We start from the raw sequence: 17217 nt of genomic DNA, 5'->3' as shown, positions 1-17217 counted from the left end.
CCACCCATCCATTCTCTTTGTCTCTCTCCTTCTCAAATAAATAAATAAATAAATAAATAAATAAATAAATAAATAAACCATTTTCTAAGCTATTGGCCCCCTGAGCCACCAACATGCCCTGCAAATAGTTTGGTATTTTCCCTGCTCTCAGCAAGATTTCATCATTTTATGAATGTGAGCTGTTCATGCCATTTTTCTCTGTTAGTTTACATCTTGGTAACATTTCATTATGAAAAGGTGTTTAAAAAAAATATGTGGATCCATCTACATACAGAAAGAACAACCTCAGGATAAATATAGTCCATTTGCCATCCAACCCTCACTCATTAATCTATAGAAATTTCTAGAGCCCCCCAAAAATATACCAGGTTCATTGATGGTTGCTGGGGCTTCTGTGTTGAAGAGAGACAAATCTGGGTCTTGCCTACAGAGAGTTTCCTATCCACTGAGAGACACCCAGAGGGGAGCAGAATATGATAAGACCATGTTATAAATGAGAAGTTTGTGTCAGCACAGGGTGCTATGAAAGCATTTTTGAGGGAAACACAACAAAGCCCCTGGGGGTCAGAAGACTTCCTAGATAAAAACACATCCATAATGGAACACAAAGGATGAAAGAGAATCATCAGAGTGAATAGACACTTGTTGGGATGAGAGGATTCCTAGTAGAGGATGCATATAACAAAGGCCAGAGGGTGAAAAAAAGTATGCAGTAAACCTAATCGTTTCAGTAAGTTGTGGCTGGTGGCTCATGTATTCATTCAATCATGAATTATTGAGCCCCTACTGTGTGTAGGGTTATAAGCTGGACACTGAGCTCCTAAAAGTCTAATTAGTAAGATATGAAACTGGAAAGTTAGTGACAGGGAAGATCAAGAAAAGTCTCATAATTGTTTTACAGCTGAATGTCAGGTACCATGGGGAACACATTGAAAGGGTCTTCCGTATCTTTTCATGGCCTGCAGCTCATTTCCCTCGGCACTGATTTATACTCGACTGTTTATCTATCCTAACCTACTGGAGGACATATTGGCTGTTTCCAATTGTTTGGACATTATGAATACAGCTGCTGTTTAACATTCCTGTGCAGGGTGTTAAGTGGACATAAGCTTTGATTCCTTTGGGTAAAACCAAGGAGTGAGATTGCTGGATTGTACAGTAAGACTATGTTTAGTTTTGTAAGAAAGTGATAAACTATCTTCCCAAACGCTGCACTATTTTGCTTTTGCACCAGCAATAAAGAAGAGCTCCTTTCCCCACATCCTCACCAGCATTTGTTGGTGGTGGTGCCCCATATTTTGGCCTTCTTAATATGTATATTGTGGTAAAACCACCTTTGATAAGTCATTTGCTTATCCAAAATGTGTACAATAATTAATTCAAGAAGGCTCATGGACTTGAAGCCAATTGGCCCAAACCTCACAATTAAAATATGACAGGTTCAGAATCTATGTATGTTTGACCTGACGTAAACATACTGAGTTCCATCCATCATTGTGAACTCTAAGATCAAAAAAGTGTGCTTCGGTCAACTCATGCTGAATTTAAATACGACACTGTTCTTCCATAAAATTAGATTTTATTCCAAGGGCAATGGGCCATTACCCACTGTTTCTGAGGTATGAAAATGGAATCAGAATTATCTGTTAGAATGCCATATCCTTCATTCTTCAGGCCTAAGAACTCACATTTTACAAGTAAACTCTAAGTTCGGAGAAAAATGTGACTGCCAGATTTCTGGGTGGGAAGGAGTGACATAGAAGACACGTGCTCCCACATGATAAGGTAGCAAAGATGCAAAACAGAGAATCATCTCTGAAGAGACTGGACAGCTACTAAGGGAAGAAGAAGGAAAGGGATTAAAAATGGCGGGTAAACTCAGCCGAGGTCAGCAGCAACAACTACATTTACCGTGAGAATTGCCATTTTGGGTACAGGATGGAACTGAGGATCCAAGTTTTACACACACTGACAGCTACTGCGGGGACATAAAGGAATCCGCAGAGCTTTGGTCAGAGATCTAGGGAATCTCGAGGACACATCCGTTTTTCCCTTGATTCATTTGTGAAGCCACATACCAAAACCAGGAGAGAAACAGACTTTTTAAAACAATACTTTTAAAAAACAATATCATCTTCTTCCTTTACCAGACTGTTTGAGAGGTTTATCACATCGTATTATTGGTAGTTTGTTCCTCTTTAGTAAGAATAGTATTGCACAGTACGGCTCTACCACATCTTGTATACTTATTCCCTAGCTGATGGACCTTTGAATTGTGTCCATATAAGGGCCAGAGTGAATGATGCTGCTGTGAACATTCATGGACAAGCCTTCGTGTGGACACAGATGATCATTTCTCTTGGGTGGATACTTAAGAGTGGAATTGTTGAGTTATATGTTACAGGTATGTTAGCATTTTAAGAAACTGCCAATGTGTTTTCAAAAGTGGTGATGCTGTGTTACATTCCCACCGGCAATGAGTGAGAGTTCCCGTTTCCCCACAATGTCACCAAAAATTGGCATTGTCAGTCTTTTTAATTTAGCATAGAGTTGTTCAACATATTCTTATGACTCATACTTTCCGTAGGTGTATAGAAAAAGTATTCTATTCATTGTTGATACAATGCTTATCACCTTTGTTTGTTTGTTTGTCTTATTGAGTTGGCTAGAAACTTTGCCCAACTGTACGCTAATTAAGTGTTCTGAGCACTGTTAAGGTGCTAGGTTAAGCAATGAGGTTTGGTATGTTGGGAGTATTTCATGAATTTTTTACTTAAGACATTTTCAACTTATGATGGCTTTATTGGGTCATAACTCCCTTGTAAGTTAAAGAAGACCTGTGGTTGAAATCTTACAAAAGGGAGCCCCCTCGAATTCGCTTCTTTCCTCTGAAATATGCATCTAAGTTTACTGCATATATTTTCTTACCTTAATAACTTAGTTCTTCCAAATGCTGACTAATATCCATTCTCCAGACGTGAATAGTTAACTTATTTATTCACCTACTGTAGAGGATCTTGGTTGCTTCCAAGGCTTGGTAATTATGAATAAAGCTGCCATAAATATCCATGTGCAACCAAAATGCATTAGTGCTTTCATTTACTTTGTGGTGAAATCACATCTTATTTCTCTTTTGTTAGTTTTTTTTCTCTCTCTTTCTCTCTCCCTCTTTCCCTCTCTGTCATTGCAGTAGGAAAACACTTTGGTTGTGGAACCAATTACCAACCATGTGTTTATTAATATTAGGCAGGAAGGGGTGAGCAACACATATATTTTAATATCTGGTTCTTTAACTTTATGGGAAATGATACTAAACTCTGTCCAATAGGTGGAATGCCAGGACGTGTGTTTCAGATTTATGAATTGTAGATTCTCACTCTGTCTTCACTATTTATTATGATTGATTTCCATGGAACATCTAGAGAGTTAACCCACAGGAACCAGTTCAAAACAGATTCTACTTGGGGCACCAGGGTGTCTCAGTCAGTTAAGCAACTGCCTTCAGCTCAGGCTGTGATGCCAGGGTTCTGGGATCAAGTCCTGTATCAGGCTCCCTGCTCAGTGGGGGGTCTGCTTCTCCCTCTCCATCTGCCCCCTGCCACCACTCCAGGCTCCTGCTCTGGCTTATTCATACACACACACACACACACTCTCTCTCTCTCTCTCTCTATAAATCAATAAAATCTTTAACAAAATAAGAAATAAATAAAAGAGAATCTACTCTAAATATTTGTTTGCACACTGATTTCTTTTTTTTTTTTTTAAAGATTTTATTTATTTATTCAACAGAGATAGAGACAGCCAGCAAGAGAGGGAACACAAGCAGGGGGAGTGGGAGAGGAAGAAGCAGGCTCATAGCGGAGGAGCCTGATGTGGGGCTCGATCCCATAACGCCGGGATCACGCCCTGAGCCGAAGGCAGACACTTAACCGCTGTGCCACCCAGGCGCCCCTGCACAACTGATTTCTGTACGAACTACAGGGTATATATATCAAGATATATATCAATGCTCAGAAATTTAATTCTTTTAGTTTTATATATAGCTTCTTTTTTTCTTTTTCTTTCTTTTTTTTTTAGATTTTAGATACAATTTCTGTACTACTGAAGGATATCTGTCATTCTGTGGTCAGGACTCTAAGTCCAATATTTTAATAAAGGTGTCATTAAAATATTTTCCTTTATAATTCACAAAATAATGTACATTGCTTTATTGTTGTTGTTGTTCTTCTGGCTCAATTGTTTCTCATGAAGTTTCCCCTACTTATACCATATTAATACCCCATAAAATTAACTTAGTTTCCAATTAATTTGGTTTCCAAGAATCAGTACTTGCTCAATGTTAATTTACACCTTAGTCCTATTGCTTCCATTCACTCCTCTCAGGACAGTGATGGTCCACAAACCCCATGAGATAGTCCCTGCCTTTTTCATTCACATCTCCCCCTTTTCTTTCTCAGAGTTGCTTATCCCATAAATTACTTCAAATTAATTGTGTGCTTCTTTGAAAATAATGATGGGCACCAAACCTTTCTCATGGCTTTTTTCATCTCTGAATTTCTCAAAGTATAGATTAGGGGATTGAACATAGGAGCAATGATGGTATAAAATAGAGCAAATATTTTGTCCTCAGGAAAAGTAGTAGGTGGTCTAAGGTAGATAAAAATTGCAGGCCCAAAAAATAAGACAACCACAGTGATATGAGACCAACAGGTGGAGAGGGCTTTGCGTCTTCCCTCAGCTGACAGATTTCTCAAAGTGAACAATATTATCCCATAAGAAACAAATAAGACAATAAAAACTCCTAAAGCAAACATACCTGAAAAGGCAATCAGAAGGACACCAATGATGTAGGTATCAGTACAGGCCACTTTTAGCAAAGGAAAAATATCACAAAAGTAGTGATCGATTTCATTAGGACCACAGAAGGGCAAACTGATTGCAGCAGAAAATAGAGGAAAGGCATGGATGGCTGCACCAGCCCAAGCAGCTAGGACTAAGAGATGACACCTTGTCCTGTTCATGATAACCACATAATGGAGAGGTTTGCAGATGGCAGCATAGCGATCAAAGGCCATGGCGGTAAGAATGAAGATCTCAACTCCTCCAAAGAAGTGCATTGTAAAGAGCTGTAACATGCAATTTTCATACGAGATGATTTTTCTTTCCACCAGCAGGTCAGCAATTAACTTGGGTGTAACCACAGAGGTGTAGCAGATGTCCATGGAGGATAAGTGGCTGAGGAAGTAGTACATGGGTTGGTGATAAAGAGGACTGAGTCGGATGGAGACAAGGATCAGCAGATTTCCTGCCAACAGGGCAACATAACAGTATAAGAAAAGGAGAAAACAAAATACTTGTATGCTCTGGTTATATGAAAGTCCTAAAAGTATGAATTCTGAGATATTTCTCTGGCTTTCCATATAATTGGCCTTCGTGTATGTTTCCATAGGACTTATGTTTCTGAAAGAGAGAAAAGATAACTCTAGGTGAAAATTAAATTTAGGAACACAATAACAAACTTTATTAAAATGTATTTTGACAGAGTTAGAGTAATTATTCTTGGATTATTGAATGAAGCTATTTTTTCTTTTAATGCTTCCTTTTATAAATCAATCATGAAATAATTTTATGATGTCAATAATGAGAATAATTACATATTTAATCAATATGACTGGTAATTATTTAAAATATTTAAATATTATTTGGAAAATATATTTTATTACTCTTAATTATATATTTAGATAAAAGACTACTAAGTATATTATTTAGTCTAAAATAAGGGAAGTCTTTTTTCCATATTTCCCAATTCTTATAACTTACACATAAAGTCAACTTTCCTTCTTTTCAAATTATCTGAGAAAATTCCCTTAATGAATGAATCCTGAAATGCACATTGTTTGAACTACTGAAGTATAATTTGTGTAGAACATACTGTATTTTTCTACATTGCCAAACATTGTCAATGAGTCATGTCAAACCAGTAGAATTTCTCTTACATTAAAAATCAAAGAGTGGTTAAAAATAATACATCACAAGAAAGAATATCAATTAATGACTAGAATCTTGAAAAATATTCAGGAAACCCATTCTTCTGTCATATATATTTTTCATGAGTTAAATAAAATTTAAAAAATAAATGCTGCCATTTAAATTTGTGATAACACTTGATAAAGGAAAGATAAGATTGTTCAATTGCCCAAGTATATTGGAATTATGCACTTGGCATGACTTTGGCTGAAAATTTCATATTTTAGATACAATCTAAAGATCAAATGCCAATAAAAGGAGATAATACCAAAGTAACTTGAAAACAAACTTTGTGGGCAGGTAGAACTCAATGATATTTGTTGCAATAATGAATAAATGAAAGATTCAGGAGTTTGCATCTTGTATCTAATGGATATCTTAAGATACCATTTAATCAGTGCGCAATGGGTGTAGAATAAGAGAAAGCACTTCCAAGAGCTATTATACCAACCAATGAGGAAGTATCTGATTCTAGTGGGTTTGCAAAGCTAGCACCTTCTACCTTAGTCTGAATCTCAAGCGACAGACATTTCTGGGCCCCCAGATGTCTATCAAAACAATACAAAAGTTTTTTTGCACTATTGTTTAGCAACCATCATCTGTAGAGACTCACAAATTTAATATCTATGTTAATGAGAGTCTTCAAGAAGATTTTACATGGCAAATAGATGACAGCTGAGGCATGTTAGAAGGGTCCATACCAGAAGACACCAATTCAATTTTTAATTCCTATTCAAAATTCTAACCTCATAAATTAAAATTTTCAATAAGTTTAATGATGTCACAGAGTGCTCAGCAGTTAACAGTTACTAAGGAGTCCTGAAAAGCCTTCAGAGGGTGAAGATCATGGACCTCTCTTCTACTTACTGCAACTGATACCAATCTTTGTTTATGAGACAGAAACAGTGTTAAGTTTTCAGATATACCTAATTGCTAAAACAAATTGATTTACAGGCAACTTTTCTCTAAGTAGAATGTGAACAATAGAAATGTAGAAATCACTGGACCAATACAAATCTCTGATTCTAAACAGAAGATGCATATCAAGAAATCTAAGTAATTTCTCAGGATTGAAAAGCAGTACACTGTAAATATTAAAAGACAGAAATCCTGTTTCTTCCTCAATCTGGAACTATCTTTCATGGGAGAGAAGTAAGAGGGAGGTCATGAAGGACAATCTGGAAAAACCCTCTTGATCCTCTCGTGAGCAGAAAAGAAAATGCAAGATGATGGATTAACAGAAACCCCGTCTGTCTTTCTGAGTGTTTATGTACTTGAAGCGCTATGGAATATTTACTATAAAAAAACCATTCTAAAATTTGTGGATTCTAAAACATTTGAAATAATTTCCTTTCAGTTTTACAAGAATGCAAATTCCTCATCAGGATTCCTGCTTGTTTTCTAGATCGTTGGAATTTCATCTCCAGTAGCTCAAAACCCCAGCCTGTATTCGGAGGAAACTTTCCCTATGATCAGTTCTACTGGCAAAGGAAAAGTAGCTGAAGAGATTTACTCTCATCAAACAATACAGCGATACCGAGGACCCTCCCATGGAAAAACTGAAGCCACAGTTGGTAAAGAAAGAACTTCAGGCAACCACTGGAGAAGTGGTTGAAATAGTCGCAGCACAGAAATGGGGAGAAACCCTGAGGCATCTCAAATCACCTGACCAGTGTGATCCTTGAGCAAATGGCTTCATCTCTTTAGGCCTCCTCTTTCTCCTTTCGCAACTAAGATATCATGAAATAAATTCAGAATTTAGTCTTTCCTCTCTGGATGATTAGTTTAGGGCCACAGATTGTCATGCACGCACACACACGATCAATTGAAAAATGAAGGGAATAAAAAAGAACATTCATAGCATGGATTTAATAAAATGATCATGGGAAATTCCATCATCAACCGTTGCTGAAACTCAATGTCATTATCAATTGGTTATCTTAGCTTGTTTCTTAATACTTATTACTGGACTAATTTTTTTTTCCTCTACAAAAGGTACTCAAACAATTACCTTATTCTACGGTATTATTGAATACAAATTATGTGTACATTTTGGATGATGCTGTTCATAAAGGAATTGAAGGTCTTATATGTAAATAAAAGTTTCTACCACAATTCCAAACTTTTAGTGTAACAAACTCTTACTGTAACAGAATATAAAACTCTAGTGTAACAGAACGTAGGATGCTATACACTTACCTTAGTTGGCTCAGGTGAAGCTAGTCTATTTTAGGATGGCAGGTGTTTTGAAAGATGGGAAAGTCTTTATTATTGTACATTTTCATGTACACACTGGTCTGTTTCTTAAAACTATGCAGTAAGGCCTGTGAGCATGATTTGTGGTCACAATGAAATTCACTACCTACATAAATATGCTTTGTCTAACTCTACTATTTTTCTCTCCCAAAATGGGAATTTTGCTTATAACTAATGTGCCATTAAGTCTAAATATGCTGTAACATTTATGCAGTAATCAAATTGTCCTATGCTGCAAAAGAAATTATATCATTTCAAATGAAATCACACAGAATAAATATAAAGAACACACACTTAGCCCAGCACATGTGTGGTGGGATGCTTCCCAAAGCAAGGCGACAAGGGTAATTCACTAACCATAAGATCTGAGTGGCTGTCTGCTTAGTTTTGGGGCTGCATCAGGAAGGATTCCCTCCTCAGATACTCACTCTGCCAGTTTGTCTCTAGTACCAAACCTGGAATCAGATGCAGAAAATTACAGTCCCGGAATTCAAACACATTCAGATGAATTCTCTGCAAGTATTTTGACAATTTCAACGTGTCTTAAACTTTCTACAGTTTACAACACAAATGCCCTTGCAATATTCACTAAGACTCAGTGATGTAAGAAGTGGGTCTTCATCTGTCAGGAAAGCAGCCTGGACATTTTGAAAGCTGATTTAGCTTCTTAATAAAAACTCAGAAGAAAAAAGCAAAATGGGTTTTTATATTCGTGCAGAAGCTAACACAAGTATTTAGGTCCTAGGAAACATCCATTTATTTTATGCCTAAGCCTAAAGACAATTTGGTTCAGAGGAACAGAAGGTAAATTTAAGTGGCAATGCGAGAATTAATAGGTCTTTGAAATCTTTATGTAATTATATCCCCAAAGGTATTTCTAGACAGGTTTTGGCCCAAGTGTTGCAAAGCCACCATCCACAGTAATGTGCTTGGTGCTCTTGGGTATAAACTTTCCACATTAGCCTACCTGGAAAAAAAAATTGGCCCTTTTTCCCTGAAGCCCCCAAAAAGCTATAGTGCGACTGCCTTGTGCTCCCCCAGCTTCTGAAAAAATAGGAGGGAAATTGTAGCCTATAATAGTATCAGGTTAGCTTCCAAGAAAATCTGAGATGAAGTACGACAAAGGGAACCAAAGACAGCACTTACAGTCCTTTTTTTTTTTTTTTTCTTTTTTTGGAAGTTATCAAGATCTTTGGCATGCAGTGTAGGTAGATAAAATCAATAACTTGTGATATTATAATTGGTATGAAATTACCATTGATGGATGAGCTGTTGGAAAACAGGTGACAAAGAAAAGATAAGAGTAAACACGCCTTCTCCTTAAATTGGCAGGGAGGAAAAGGAAAAAAGATATGGAAAAATCAGAGGAAGGAAGCAAAGTACAGCAAAGCCTTTAACGTGTTTTCCATCGGTTCTGTCTCTGCTCACTGACTAGTCACAGGTGATTTAGACTCAGTCTCATCTGCATGGACTGAAGCCAGGCAGTCTCTCTCTACCATACGCCAATCCATGCATGTAAAGTTTTCTCATGCAAGAACTGTCCAGAAATCAAATTTTATAATATTTAATCTCTTTCAGATCAATCTACTTAGCCACAGAATAACAAAACTTTACTGAGAGATTGATGTGTGGATTACGTCCATTCTACTATTCAATGCTCATAATAATGCATTTTGACACAAATGTTATTACTTTTAGAATGTAGATAAAAACACAGAAGGTTCTAGAGTTTAAATAACTGGCTCAAATACCCAGTAAGCAATTGAAGCAAGAAAATGCTTTATTCTAGTGTGCTTCCTTCAGAACCTTAAATGCTTACTAACCCTGAGGAATTGAAGGATTCTAGACCTTCACCTTAAAGGCCATTATAACCCAGGGATTTAGGGCTTGTCTACATGACCGTTATGCCCAGTGTTGAGCAAGCTGTGCCCAAGAGCTGGCCTGTACCAATCTACAGCAGGAGACAGCGGGTCATGTCTCTCCTTTCTCCCTGTGCACACACTTGGACAACGCTTAGAAAAGGATACAAGGTGCATTCACATCCTCAACTGTTCAATTCATCCCTCTTCATATACTAGATCTGCTACATAGTTTAAATTTTGGTGAAGTGCAACTCATCATTTTTTAATGTACAGGTGTTTTTTCAGATTTATTTATTTGTTTTAGAGTGGGGAGGGGGAGGTAAAAGAGAGACAGAATGAGCATGAAGGAGGGGCAGAAGGAGATGGAGAGAAAGTGTCAAGCAGACTGCCCTTAGTGCTGAGCCCTGCAAAGGGCTTGATCTCATGACCCAGAGATCACCATGTGAGCCAAGACAAGGAGTCCGATGCTTACCCAACTTGCCACCCAGGTGCCCCTATTTGAATACTTTCTCTTTCACACATATTTAGAAAATTTTTCTTGCCATCCAAGGTCATGAAGATCTTCTCCATATTTTACTTCAAATATTTTTTGTTTGCTTGTTTTGCTTTTGTTTTGTTTTGTTTTACTTTTACATTTCACGTATGGTTCTAAGATCCATTTTAAATAAATCTGCACTGGTGTGATGCATAGATAAAAGGTTTTTGCCTTTTCTTTTTGTTTGTTTTGTGTGGTAGATATGCATGCACAGTATTTCCACTATCATTTGTCACAAAGACTATTTTTTCACCACTGAATTGTCTGGAGACTTTTGCTGAGATTAGTTGACCGTGTACGTGCAGGTCTACTACTGGGCTCTCTAGGCTGCTTTGTTGATCTTCTGGGATAGCTTCATGAAAATACCACATCATTTTGAACACAGCAATTTAGTAACGTCGCTGGAAATCAGATTGTGTAAGTTCTCCAACTTTGTTCATTTGTAAATTGTTGGACTTAATTTAGAGTCCTTGTATTTCCATTTAAGTTTTAAATCAGTTTTAACAAAATTTTAAATATCTGACTAACTTTGTTTGAGAAAGCTTGAGTCTGGAGATTCCTTTGGGGAGAATTCACCTCTAAATAGTGTTGAGTCTTCTATGAACACAGTATTTTTTCTTTTTATTCATGTATTTATATTCTTTTAACAAATATCTTGCTTTCGGAGTACATGTATGTCTTATATCTTGCTACAGTCATTCTTAATTAGTTTATAATTTTAAGATATTGTGATATTACAAAGGGGATTTTTAAAATCTAACTTTTATTTTTTAGTTACTAGCACAAACTATGCAATTGAGTTTTATATATTAATCTTATATCTTGCAGTGATGCTAAACTCATATTAAAAAGTAAAAATAAAAATTGTTTATATTCACAGTGAGATGATTGTCTATATAGAAAGTTCTAAGGAATGTTCAGATAAGCTAATGTAATTGAAAAGTCTCAATGAAATGCTGGACTAATATATTGAGTTGAGAACATTTGCTTCTGTTCCTTTTAAAAGAGTTCGTATGGAATACCTATTATTGTTTTATTTAAAGTTTGATAGACTCCACCATTGAAGCTACCTAGACAGGAGATAGGGTGACAAAAAAATATATTAAATTTCTTCAAGGTGTACAGACTATTGAAAAATATCTATTATCTTTTATTTTCGATTATTTATTTATTTGAGAGAGAGAAAAAAGAGGGAGTGTGGGGGAGTGGTAGAGGGAAAGTTAGAGAGAGAGAATGCCAAGCAGGTCCACACTCAAGACCATGAGACCATAACCTGAGCTGAAATCAAGAGTCAGATGCTTAATCAACCTTACCACCTAGATGCCCTAAATAGCTATTATTTTTATGTGCTTGGGTAATTTATAAAAAAGGATTTGTCCATTTTATCTAATCTGTTGAATATATTGGCCTTATTATGATCATTATATTCCCTTATTATCCTTCTAAAATCTGTAGAATGTGTAGTGATATTACCTCTATCCTTAAAAATAAGTGTTCAGTAATCAATGGTCTATAAGTATCCTAGAAATCAATGTCTAGGAATATAAAAGCAAATTAAATCCAAATATGAAATAGCTAGCAGCCTTAAATAAAGAATTAAAAAAAAATTGTGGGGGATGAAAACTTTCCCTTCTCCCTTCTAGGTTCCTTGGCTGATCTAATAATTAAATTGACATAGAACAGATTTACAGTAGAAAAAAGAAACTTAATTTTGTACATACTGGAATTCCAAAGATAGGAGACTCCCTGACTGTCAGGCAATCAAGATTTATGCCATCAGGAATTGAGAAGAAGAGGGTTGAAGGCTAGAGCTTCAAAGGAGAGGACAATTTACAAGAAGACAGAAGAGCAAATGTTTGGTAAACAGATGTTAGTCCTGCCAGTCAGATGAGCCTTTCTGATGTAAAAAGTTCTCTCTTGTTAGCTCTCTTCCTGACACAGGCCCTCTACCTAAATTCTTGTAGGCACTTAAAGGAGAGGTAAAACAACTCTTCCTGAGTCTGTTAGACCTTGCTTTCCTTCAGCTCAAAATAGTCTACATGCTAAAGGGGCATATTCTGGGGTCACATATTCTGCTCCGCCTCAAAAGCAAAGGTTGGTCCTCTGAAACCTTAATAAAACTAAGAAAAACTTATCAAGATCAATAAAGAGAAAAGAAAGAGAAAAAACACAAATTACCAATATGAGGACTGGAACTTATATATTGCTAGTAAAAATGTAAAATTGTACAAAAACATTGCAATACAGTTTGTAAGTATCTACTCAAGCTACAATAAGCTATGTTCCATCAATTCTACATTCAGATACTTGTTTTAAATTCCAAGAAATTGCATGACTTGCCCAAGTGTCATCAGTTAAATGTAGAACTAGCAAAATTAGATATAGAATCATACCTGGTCTTAGAGAAAACAATATGTCACATGACCATATGGCTTAGTCTTAGATATGCCAAATCTTATTTGTAATAAATTTCGAAGAGCAGATGACCAATTAAACTCAAGTAGAAAAGAGCCTTTGGACTTAAAGTGAAGTTACAGAGCTATTTCAGGGTCAGATCCAAAAAATCCCCTAAGGCCAGATTTCTTATAACATATGCCCACTTGGATGAGGCACTGGGGGCAGGAATGTTAGCGAACTGGATAGATCTAAAGCTTTGTTACTGTATTAAGACTTTCTCAAGAGCCCCTTCTTTGTTTGTAATTAGTTCTTTGTCAAACTACTTCTTATTGTTCATGCAAATATGCCTTTTTACAGGCTCTCCATTCAATTCATCCAAATAATCAAACCAGAATTGAGGTCAGCTCTGAATCTAACTTGAGAGGTTTCACACAGCATTTTTAGGCCTATTGAAAGTAGGCTTCTGGCATCTTAGACTCTGCAGAATGCTTGATCTATCCAGTTTGCTAAGATTCCTTAAACATATTGATATGTTTAAGTAAAATATGCTGTACTGCCCATCCTTATGTTTTAGGTATAATTTTGGTACAGAGAGATCATTATACATTTGTTATTTCATAAATCTAATATAGAATTTACAATTCAGGAGAGTCCAGAACTAAATGATATCAGTGGAAGCAAAACATTAAGTTTAAAATTTGGGGGTATAAAATGGTAACAGTGCTTGGCAATCCAATCCAAAGACATTGCACACATGTAGAAGGATAGATGCTGGCTGATCTCGAGGATGGTTAGTGAGCGGGACCAGGCCACTCTGCAGGGTAAACAATGGCTTCCAAGATTCTTTCTTCTAAGGAAAACATGACATCAGGGCACACCTTTGCTCCTCAGCAACAAGTGCTATTCAAGCCCAGACTTGGCTTCAGGACAAAATCGAGAACATCATCTTCATTTCCTTATCAATAGGTGGCCCCAGCTGAAGAGGGAACCAAACGCCTGTGCTTCTATTTAAAGTTATGAAGGTTGCTGGAGGGGAGGTGAGTGGGGCGATGGGGTAACTGGGTGATGGGCATTTAGGAGGGCGCTTGATGTGATGAGCACTGATAAACTATTCAACACTACATCTGAAACTAATAATGTAGTATAAGTTGGCTAATTGAGTTTAAAAAAAAAAAAAAGAGAACAGAATGGTGACTACTGCCCATGAACAGTCAGGCAGCCCAGTTTTTGCAAACTTGAAACTCAGAGAGCCTGGATACCACTTACTAGTCCTACTGCTTAACATCTGTGGATCAGGTACTTAAATTCTCTAAAATACGAATAAAATAACGAAATATAAGCACTTTAGGATACTTACTACTGTTAAACCCAGAAATTCAACTAATTTAAAAGATCCAACTGGCTTTTTTGAATGATTCATGAATCAGACAGCATCCTACCTAGGAACTAGAAAAGAGGTACAGAGAACTGCAGAAAAATAGAAGTCTTTAAACACAGAGAAACAGCATGGAAAAGGAAATTATTAACAAATAATGCACTGTTTTAGGCAAAGTTGCCCTCCTAAGGGGACGGACGGGGTCTATCAGTAAATTTCATACTGCTAACCAGGAAATTCCATATTGACTGGTTCAAGTTGTATCCCTGAAGGGGTTGAAAAGGCAGTTAGGTTAGGTAGTAAGCCTTGCTTTGCTGACTTGGGGTCTTAACCTAAATGACTCCACTTTGGGCCTGTGATTTTCTTTTTAACACTATTTACCAAGATTAGACCATCCTGTGGAATATGTTCAAACCACACAGCTAGCCTGTCATAACTGGGTCTTACTGACTCAGGAGCTTACATTTCTTCACCATAATGCAATGGCATGACATATCCCTTCAGGACCACCTGAGTGTGAGAACGAGAACATACTCTAATCACTGTAGCTGTAATATTGAACTGGACTGAAAGGTTGGGAATCTAGGAAAGACCTCTAACTTCCTCTGATTTAGCTGATAGTCAATTTTCCTTATGAGGGACCCAATTCAGATTATAGTTTGTTTCACAGTAAAAGTATCTGAACATGAAGTAAAATAAGACCATTTTGTGTACTTTCAGATGAAGCAACTAGTCTAAGAGATATTTAATAAAATCTAAATGCTTTGAGAAATTTGATTATTTAGGTACAGGTGAAAGAATGAACTATTTGAAACTAAGATTGTGTGTGTGTGTGTGTGTGTGTGTGTGTGTTTGTGTGTGTGCAGATTATTCACAAAAGCCATGACATGGGACAATACAAGTGGATGAGTGAATAAGAGATCTATCTATCTATCAATCATCTATCTATCTATCTATCTATCTATCTATCTATCTATCTATCTATCATCTATCATCTATCTATCTATCTATCTATCATCTATCTATCTATCTATCTATCTATCTATCTATCTATCTATCTATAATTTAACCATGAGAAAGAAGGAAATACTATTACTTATGATGGCAGGAATAGAACTTGAGGGCATTATGCTAAGCAAAATAAGCCAAAGAAAGGCAAATAGTGCATTGTATAACTTGTATGTGCTATCTTAAAAAAAAAAATCCATCTCATAGAATCAGAAAGTAGAAAAGTAGTTGCCATAGGCTGGGGAATTGGAGGAACCAAGAGAGTTTGGTGGAAGGTTATAAACATTCTGCTATGAGTAAGGTCTGAGAATCAAATGTGTAATGTGATGACTATAATTGATAAAAGTGCTATATAATTGAAATTTGCTAAGAGAGTAGAACTTAAATTCTTTTAGAAAGATAAGTATGTGAGGCGATGGATGCACTGATTAACAAGATGGGGCAACCCTTTCACAATAAGAAAAAACAAGAAAAAAAGATTGCTTTGAAGTATCAAGGACATGTGATAATGTAATCCTGAGCGTCTCTCTGGTGTTGAAGAGAATACTTAAAGAGTGTAGAAGTGGGGCGCCTGGGTGGCTCAGCCATTAAGTGTCTGCTTTCGGCCCAGGTCATGATCCCAGGGTGCTGGGATTGAGCCCCGCATCGGGCTCCCTGCTCAGCGGGAAGCCTGCTTCTCCCTCTCACACTCCCCTTGTTTGTGTTCCCTCTCTCGCTGTCTCTCTCTGTCAAATAAATAAATAAAATCTTTAAAAAATAATAAATAAATAAATAAAATAAAATAAAATAAAATAAAATAAAGAATCTGTAAGTGTCAAAACCAGGCTTCTCAATGGATGCCTAGACACAGATGAAGTTTTGAAGAAAGGGTGAGGGACCTGGAGAGGGTGCTTAGGCAGGAAGTCACATGGAACTATGTCACCCACAGCTGGTTTTGGACTCCAGACTTTCCTTTAGGGCCCATCCAAGACGTCTAATCTTCTCCCAGCCTGGTAATTTCTGAATCTTGGGTCTACCATAGTGTGCTTGTGTAGTATGAGCGTTCCTTAGCAGATTAAGGTGTTCCCTTAAAAAAAAGGTAGTAATGATGTATTTTCAAATTAGCAATGAACCCTGGTAGAAATGGATAGGATTTCTTAAACTACACATTTGTAACCATAAATATTTCTTAAATATTTTATGTTTAAACTTCCATGCAGAGCAAAACATCTTATGAAATCCTTCTATGCATCTACCTGACAGATATTTTTGAAGATAGTAGACATTGTGGGGTGCCTGGGTGGCTCAGTTGGTTGAGTGTCTGCCTTTGGCTCAGGTCATGATCCCGGGATCCTGGGATCAAGCGCAGTGTCAGGCACCCTGCTCAGCAGGGATCTGCTTCTCCTTCTCCCTTTGCCCTTCCCCCTGCTCATGCTCCCTCTCTGTCTCTCTAATGAATAAATAAAACATCTTAAAAAAGTATAGTAGACATTGTGCTGCAGGCTGGAAAATGAATCCTTAGAACACCTGGCAAGTAGATTAATAATCTTAGTTCAGTGTATTTTTTTGTTGGCTTATTTTATAATATCCTCATGTCTTTTTTTCTCATAAAACCTTATGGATCGTTGAGAAAAAATAAAAGATAATAAAAAAAGGTTTCTGGTTTTGTTGCTAAAGTTTTTTCTAGTGGTTATTCCCTCTGATGTGTCCTCAAGACCCCCAAGGTCGCCATTACCACACACACAGACACAATCATCACACACATAGGCACACACACA

General features: G+C 36.8%; 1 protein-coding gene across 1 annotated transcript; it reads right to left on the bottom strand.

Moving 5' to 3' along the window:
* Positions 1–424: 424 nt before the first annotated feature.
* On the bottom strand, positions 425–5420 carry LOC123784926 (olfactory receptor 4P4-like). Its single transcript, XM_045786470.2, is given in 3 exon segments — positions 425–459; positions 4440–4487; positions 4490–5420. Coding segments are annotated over 3 exon segments (1014 nt in total).
* Positions 5421–17217: the final 11797 nt, after the last annotated feature.

The sequence above is a fragment of the Ursus americanus genome, chromosome 24 (genome assembly GCF_024610735.1).
Source record: "Ursus americanus isolate L20-20 chromosome 24, mUrsAme1.1.p, whole genome shotgun sequence".
NCBI classification, from domain to species: Eukaryota; Metazoa; Chordata; class Mammalia; order Carnivora; family Ursidae; genus Ursus; species Ursus americanus.
Note: the sequence above shows the minus strand (reverse complement) of the source record. Positions and strands in the feature narration are given on the sequence as shown.